Consider the following 8,500-nt stretch of genomic DNA (forward strand, 5'->3'; position numbering starts at 1 on the left):
GTCGACAAGGCTCCGACATGCGCCGAAATAGGCCCAAATTGTCCTTATTATGACGCCCGAAAGGGAGTACCTAGGACGTAGAGATTTCCCCAACATTTACCACCTAAGACATCCATTATTCCTGCCAACCGTATAAAAGACAGCACATCTGGTAGTCAAGAGAAGATAAACTAACATAATATGACAGAGCTACGGCACGCAAATAGCAGTACTTTGGAAGCTTCCCACTACGCCCCCAATTATACTTCCCACACTTCATCTACGCATCACCCATACGCACCATGATACCCCCCATGATACCCAGCTGACACCACGTGTCACTCGAACACACCTCGTTACTGCTCAATGTATTTCTTCAATATCTACGATGTGTTGACTGCTTTCTTGATTTCGTTCTTTCTTTCGAAAGGAGTTTCGCAGCGGTAGTTCATGGATCGCGCTTCCGCGTTTCCTTCACTGCATGGAGCAAGGGTATTGCGCTTCGTCTGTATGTTATGTTGATAGTGTATGTCGCAGTGGTTGCGACAGTAGAATTATTCAACTGGATGAACGCTGTATACACTGATATCAACTTCTTAAGCACATCGTTAGAAAGTTTCAATTGGCACGTAACAGTGGCCACAAAACACGGAACATTTTCTCGAATGAAGCCGGACTTGTCACTTCGCCAGAGGTTAGGTAGGACCGCGTGACGCGATTCGAGTGCAGGGAGAAATGTTGCGTTGTAGACCATTTTTAAACGGCGTTGCCACTGCTCCGTACCCGTTACCTACAGACGGCCACCAGCGGGCGATATCCCAAATTGTTGAAGATGCCCCTCTAAACCGCAAGACTCTCGTACCAAGTCTTACCGTAGTATATTCGCTCAATGGAACTGTTTTTTTCTTCTTCTCATATTCAAATTTCAGCGCGAGAAATTGACACGGGCGGACGGAAAAGAGACCACACAAATAGAGAATTATTTCTTTCCCGTTTCTTAACCCATTTTATGACCGCACAAAGCATTTCAAAATGTTATGAAATGGAGGCCATGCTTTTGACTGCAATATAAATATTTATTATTGGGAAACAATACAATAGGAAGACGATGCAAAAAGTCATGACATCACGGGAACATGGTTCAATCATTACAATGTGCATTCGCCGCCCATTTTTTTCTTTTTGTGGCTTACGAGACCTTCATTCACTTTAACGCCGGCGCGTTCACGAATCGAGAAATGTTATCTTAGCGGTCGATGTTAACTCATTTAGTTGCGATAGCAATTATATGGACACTCTAGGCGAATTTCTGCCGCTGCCGTCGTCATCGCCGTGAGGTTCCGTATAACATCCAAGGGCGATAAATTGTCGCAGTGCGCCGTACGCTGTATGTGCGAGTGAAAGCACGCGACGGTGAGCTGCCCATAGCGGCTCGCGCACACAAGGGCGTGAAGCGGGAAGGAAACGTGTCTTCCTGTCACGCACAACTCTGCAGCGGGAGGGTAGGGAGGTGGAGGGGCCGGACTTAACTGCGGCCACCCGCTCCCGCCGGGCCGGAATGCTTCGGGGGAGGGTGGGCAGGTGGAGGGCCGCGCTTTACTGAGGCCGCGCGGTCCTACCTGTATGGAAGGCTCCGGGGGGAGGAGAGGGGGGGGGGGGGGGCGTTCCGCGGCGTGAGCATGCGCCCGCGCGGCTGTATCTTGAAAACTACCTGCGGCGGGGCAGTCAGCCTTACCTGTGTTTTCGAGGCGAAGATCGCGTTGATGCGAGCACCGACTTCGCTCGCTGGGGCTGCAGCGCTGACTCACTCCTGCGTTTTGACAGCCAGTTTCCGCAGTCACCGAGAGAGATGCGTTCATGTTTGCTTGTGCGCGCGTGACAGCATGCTTTTAAAGTTAGTTAGTGTGCCTATGTTTACAAGTTTATACTGCCGACAAAACTACTATCCTTCCTTTGCATAGTTGTCCACTAGTTTGCTATCGGAATGGATGCTTCGTCTATCAGGCGAAACTGCGTCTTTTTTTTTCTTTTGCCGGTTTAATGCTGAATAGTCCAGAATAAATATTGACCACCGGGTTCTTTAAAGAATAAACAGTTAGATAATTTCTTATTTGGCTTAACGTGACGGAATAAAATAGGCTTATATGGGACACTTTCCACAAAAAACATGGGCAGACCTGCAGCGACGCAGGAACGCCGCTAAACGAATTCCTAATTTTCATGCGTGTATGCTCGTAAGGTTGCTTACAGCTTTCGTTCTGACGACCGTGTTTCCTTTTTATTGTCATATCAATTATATGGACATTCTGTCGTCGAAATTATCGTGATATTCTGTATAAAGTCCAACTGCGATAACATCACGGACGTTCACCGTATACTTTGGGTGTGAGTGAGAGCCTGCGAGGGGGAGCCGATGATGGTGGCTCGATCTTGCGCGCGCAAGGGAAGAAGCGCGCTGTCTTTCATAGCGCGTAATGTACCGAGGGGGGGGGGGGGGATTCTATTTTGGTGGCGGCTACATATGGCGCTGCCGCGCGGGTCCTATCTTCAGTGACCTCGGCGATGGGTACTAATTCTAGACGCGACGAGGGCTGATAGCTTCGTGTGCACTCTGTTCTCGCCGCTTAGTTCGAGTTGAAGCGGGAAGCAGCACGAAGGGCAATTCACTCGCTGCCGCTGCCGCTCTTCCTCATACCCGCGATTTCATAGCGAGCGCCCACGGCCATCGAGTGAGATGTGTTCATGTTTGCCGGTACACGTGTGACACTATGCTTGTTAATTTAGTGAGTAAGCGAATATTTACAAATGTATATGGCCGATACACCTACTATCCTTGCGTCGTATAGCTGTCTAACAATTTGCAATCACAATGGATACTTCGCATTTCGGGCGAAACTGCGACATTTAAATTTTTTTATTGCTGTGCTGCCTCAACACTTTTGTTACGTGCTGTTTACTTACTTTTCAGAGTTGCCATTTCTAACTCTTCAGTGACAACGTTGAACATAATCCAGGACTTACAGCATCCCCATCTAGAACTCGTAAAAGGCAAGCGAGGCTTATGCCATCGTTACAAATTGCAAACTATGCTGAACTAGTTCCTCGCCAGAGACGCTTGCCCTTCTCGCGGCGTTGATGGCTGACCAGAAACTTCTTTCAAATGATTTTACTGATATCGGGAAATTTATGTAGCTTCCAGTCTGATGCCGTTGATTGTCGCACAATCTTTGATAAGTATAGCTGTGAAACAGCTTCACTTAGAGATTCGATCAGCAAAATGACTTTAAAGTCCGGGTATCTAGAAAATGGTTCAAGTCAGAACAATACACTTTTTCAATGGTTTCCTGGAAACAGCGGATGGAAATGCGGAATTTTGCCTAAGAATACTTAGGTACTACTAGAGTATCTTACATATAGTACCTACATATTGACACGGCCGACCGCGTCCTGCTATTATGAAAATGTCGCACCTAATCGTAAACGCGCGGGTAATAAGAAACTACACGAAGCTAGTATGGTCTGGTTTTCACTAACCTGAAGATATGTCGCCGAAACTGCGAGACGTGACTGCTACCTTTCGAGGTATTAGATTCGTAGTGACGTTGCAATGCTCTCTTACTTGTGCTCATGACTGAGAAGAATAAGGAAAACCGGGGGGGGGGGGGTGATTTTTTTTTAGTTATAGCCGTATAAAGCAAACCGACAATGATGCCAGCGAAAGCAATACGTGAACTTATTTGTCATTCTTAAATAAATTTTAGAAATCAGACGGAAAAGAAAAACGAGAGCGAGCGAAAATACAACTTCCCTCAGATGGGTGCCGAAGCCACATCTTGCTCATTCTGCCTGCTTTGCTTTGCCGTTAACCTACCGCGGCGGCCATCCTGTCGCCAACTTTGTTGCGTATCTCTACGCGTATACAAGATTAGCTCTGGGAGTATTAGCCAGCACCACTCACGGCCGCGGCGGCGAATGTGGAAAATCTTCTGTAAATCCTGACTGGTAAATTTCCATAATTCTTTAACACTAGTTATGTTAGAACAGCGTAAAAACACTTGAAGGCTTTTGCCGGTGGTCACTAAAAACACAGTTGGTTTTCTCAGCGCACAAGGCTTGGCTTTACTTTTCTATCGTAACAGTTGAGTGGGCACTTTTTCCAATAAAAAGATAATCTGTTATTCAGCATTCTTTAAAACAAAATCTGCAGATCCCACGCATATGTTGGAATTGGTGACAAGCGAAGCTTTCTTTGATGTGTACTGACGCGTCTTCACTTCTCCTTCTTCTCTTCAGCGTAGTTGAACGCTTCTCGCTCAATGCACGCTCCGGTCCCATTCTGTTCACTTCACTTATCTCTCTACACTCGGCTGCTTCCGTTGCCGACTCATTACTTGCCTATTGTTCTGCTTATCTACTCGGGCACCTACCCTGCTGCATATACCCATTCTGGGGGTTTGGTGAGCTTGTTTACATGCCGCATGCCACATACTCAATTGCGGATACCCAGTGTGCCCAAGTTGTATATTCCGGCACATACCCAGTGGAACACTCCGAGAAACACATAGCTAAAGATCACAGTTGTCCATTTGGGCAAAAACCCAGTGGAACAGATACACAGTGACCCAAATTGTCGTATACTTGGCAAAGCAGCAGTTGCCAGGACTCTAAAAGTGGAAGGAAGAGGCAAGGAATGCTTTTCCTTAAGAGCTTCGCTTTAAAACAGAGCCCTCTCAGTTCGCATTGCGGAAGAACAGCAGTGACAACGCAAGACAAAGCATATGCGCTAACCGTGAGTGAGATTAGTCTTGATCAGATTGGCTACGCCACCGGCGAAGAAAGTCCCGCACATGGTAACCATCGATTCGTAGCTGTTGACACAGTGGAAAGCGACAATGTCGCCGGTGCGCAGCCCAAGTCTGCGGAGTCCAGCGGCGACGCGACGGCAACCGTCCAGCAGCTCCCCAAAGGTGTACTGAACGCCAGTCTGTGCATCCACCTGCCACAGAACAAGGTAGAGCTGTAAGCACAGTAATACCGCCACATTTTTACAAAACAAAAGCACATTTGTCTGACTTTGCCTAACGAATTTCAGTAAAATAGAGTACGACACAAAGGCACCGGTGCCCGACCCCCTCCTTGTTATAGCCCATGAATGTTTTCCCGGCATAGGAGCCGAGTTTTCGGTTCCCGAGCCATTATGCAGGAAGGTACCGAGTTGACGAAACTCGGTTGCTTCAGAGGTCTCGGAACACGCACACATAACCGGTTCGACAATGAATCGGTAACACATGGCACACCTTTATTTTATTCGTGTGGTGAACTGCTCGATGGGGAGTAATAGCTGACGAGGTAGGAAGTGTTGACTTATTCCCCAGAGCATTAATTGTTTCATTCCATCAAACTGTTCAAGCTATCTTAACCAAGTGCATTGCTTCCACATAATTTTGTTATAACGTAAATTTATCTGCTGAAGTAAGCATGCGCCGTTTTTCTACGCACGTTGAGGAGTGAGTGAGTGAGTGAGTGAGTGAACTTTATTTGGTCCACGATAGACGCGAGTAAACTCGACGTCACCTGGCTAGGCCCACTAGGGGACCATCAGGTCAAACCTGACGGCCCTCTCGCGAGCCCTCTGCACTGATAGGATTTGGGAGGTTTGATATTGGGCTTTAATAAGCGTCATTTCCTCTTGGGTGAAAGGGGGACCGGCAGAGGCGCAGCCCCACAGGACATGCTCGAAGGCCGCATAACCGCCACACAGGGGGCAGTCCGGGCTTGGGAACCGTTCGGGGTACATTGTGTGCAGTGCCGCAGGGCTCGGGTAAGTGCTTGTTTGTAGAAGTCTGAGAGTGACTGCCTGGGCCCTGCACAGCGATGAATGCGGCAAAGGCAGGAGTCTTCTTGATAGGTAATTGTGTTTGCAGATCTCGTTGTACGAGCAGAGAGGCTTGGTTTGACTGACCATGCGCCGGGTAATGCGTCCTCTCCTGGGCACGTTGAGAAAGTTTATTTTCAGGTCATTTTCAGGTCATAATTTATTGGGAGCGGAAAAAACAGCTGTGACACCCGATCACAGTGTTTCCGAATGTTTTACATTCACAGTGTTTCGCCTAAATTAAAGAAGATTGGTCAGCGATCAGGTGTCACAGTTGTACCACTCCCAATAAATTATCCAAGTCATGCAGACTGACCTGTCCTGTAAATACGGAAAAACAGGACCCTAACATCAAGCATGGGGACCCGTTTGTTAAAAAAAGAACAAAAACGTAGTATATAATATCCCTCTCTCATATGGGCAAACATACGTCGGGCAGACCGGAAGGTGTCTAAACGTGAGCCTTCAAGAGCACCATCAACAAAACTCAGAAAGGCAGGGATGGCTTCTTGGCACAACAATGTTTTGAGTAAGGGTATGGGCCTCTCTTCTTTGACACTACAGTTATTGCTAGGCACTTACATGGCCACACCAGACTCGTAATAGAAGCAGCGGTAATCGAAGAGAACAATGTGGCAAGGAAGCCTGCAATACCCCTATTGGCCAAATAACCATCATATTTGGGATGCGCCCACTCAGTGACAATGACTGGTGTCGGGAACTGATGTTACGATTTGTTTTGTCATAGATATGAGTCAGCGCTGGTGTAAAATCACGCATGTGCACCCTGTTTATATGTTCGTTCTTTCTGGAATAAAAATTGAGTTGGGGGGGGGGGAAGTCAGCGCTTGGCTAAGTCTGTCTCTTTCGCTGTCATCTATCCAAGTTCATGCTGTTAAACGTCTTGGGTCAACACCGACTAGACCTGTCGCATACCTTGCTATGTATAGGCTGGCTTCACAACGATGAGTGCTTTTACAGCGTAAGCTGTTATGGGCTCATTCCGATAGCCGTTTCCGGGTCGCGATGATGCCGCCGCCGGCGGCCGCGTAACCGCTATCGCCAGAAACGCGAAAGAAGTACCCGATTCCCGCCGGGATCGAGCCCGCGCCCGCTGCGTGGGAGCCGAACACTCTACCACTGAGCCACGCAAGCGCTTGCTATTGGGGGGGGGGGCGGAAAATACCCATATATAAGGCAAGCACGCAGGGGGAGACGACTCGAGCCTCCGCCAGTATGGTAGCGCCATCTAGATAAGATGCCTGCAAACGCAGCGTCCGCAGGCGCAGACGACGATATGCGATTCAGACGAGGCGCGCAATCAACACGCTCCCGAGCTGCCGAGCCTCCGCCGGTATGGTGGCGCCATCTAGTTAAGGTGCCTGCAAAGGCGGCGCGCCCGACACGTAAGTTGCAGTTTTAAGGCTTGATAGAGCTCAGCAAGACCGCTGTGCAGAGAGCATTACATGCCGCAGCTCGTCGTCGACGCCGGGCGCACAGTTCAGATCGTCCTCGTCAAAACGAGGTGAACAGACGGCTGCGAAGACCCTGTTGTGCGTGGTGCCCAAATTGAAGCTACTCTTGAGCCGGTCCGCCAGCTTACGCTGTGACTGTGCTGCGTGTGCCGCGCAGGCCTGCGACTTTTTTCTGCGAGTCCCGGGATCTCCTAAAGTTTTTTCACTCGCATGAAGTTCTACTCCTTAGTCGCGCCACCCATTTATTTATCTGGCTCATTGTGCAAGAGTTTGAAGTCGAGTCTCAGGTGTTTACTGCAGGAAGATTGCTGGCGTAGCATGTTCCGTCGGAAGGTAGATGCCCCCCAGTTGCCGTTTTCCCCTTGCCCCCGTACGGAGGGCCCGTTATCATAGACGAACTAGAACTATGATTGGAAGGCAGTCGTACTTCTAGTTCGTCTATAACAAAGGGCACTTCGTATTATGGCACGCCAGCAGCCGTTCATCAGGGACATGACCTGACTGCGTAATTTAGCGCACTCTCCGTAACCTTGATGAACATGCTCGGAAGGCTGTCGAATTAGGATGAAGTGCAGTGCAGCACTTGGACATGGACCCAAGCGGGAACCACAAACGTACCGCGATCACTTATAACGGCGAAATTGTATTCCAATATCAGCTGTACTTATACCGTGGGCATGTGTATCACAAAAACACGTGTCAATAGACCAGTTTGTTATAAATTCATTATTGAAAACAAGTATCAATTACAAATACGGCTCAAATGGAAACTTACGTCCTGAAATGTATTTAGATAGGTGTCATACTTATATGTGCCCTATATACCTCTCATCACTGTTCTTCCCTCCACAAGCATCCTACACCGCTTAAGTCCTGGGAACATCGCTGTGTCGAAGTCTCAAATGATTTGGTTTTTGCATTTCGGCATAGCTTGTGAACTATACAGATGATAAAAAAAAACTTTGCAAGAGATTGAAGGAGTGAGCGTTTGCATAGGATGAAAGCAAACACAGCTGCACACATATGAAGTTTATTTCGCTTTTGCTGTTATTTTAAATACTACACACTAACATCGCATTGCGCTGCTGTATTTCTCAAAATCAATGTCCCGAATTCTCGACACTGGCCATTTCGTCCTTCTTCAGTCAATGCTTATTATTCTTTAGATAGA

The 8,500-nt window shown here is 48.0% G+C and overlaps 1 protein-coding gene across 1 annotated transcript in view; it reads right to left on the bottom strand.

Annotated features, from left to right (window-relative positions):
• LOC119442442 (probable 4-coumarate--CoA ligase 1) overlaps window positions 1-7,870 on the bottom strand; it is a 92,838-nt gene extending 84,968 nt beyond the window's left edge. The window contains exons 1-3 of the mRNA XM_049661679.1: window positions 7,849-7,870; window positions 6,171-6,175; window positions 4,768-4,975 (exon numbers count right to left, since the gene is read on the bottom strand). Of these exons, the coding sequence (XP_049517636.1) occupies window positions 4,768-4,975; window positions 6,171-6,175; window positions 7,849-7,870 (235 nt within the window). The remainder of the gene's footprint in view (window positions 1-4,767; window positions 4,976-6,170; window positions 6,176-7,848) is intronic.
• Window positions 7,871-8,500: the final 630 nt, after the last annotated feature.

This window comes from Dermacentor silvarum, chromosome 1 (assembly GCF_013339745.2).
Source record: "Dermacentor silvarum isolate Dsil-2018 chromosome 1, BIME_Dsil_1.4, whole genome shotgun sequence".
NCBI lineage: Eukaryota > Metazoa > Arthropoda > Arachnida > Ixodida > Ixodidae > Dermacentor > Dermacentor silvarum.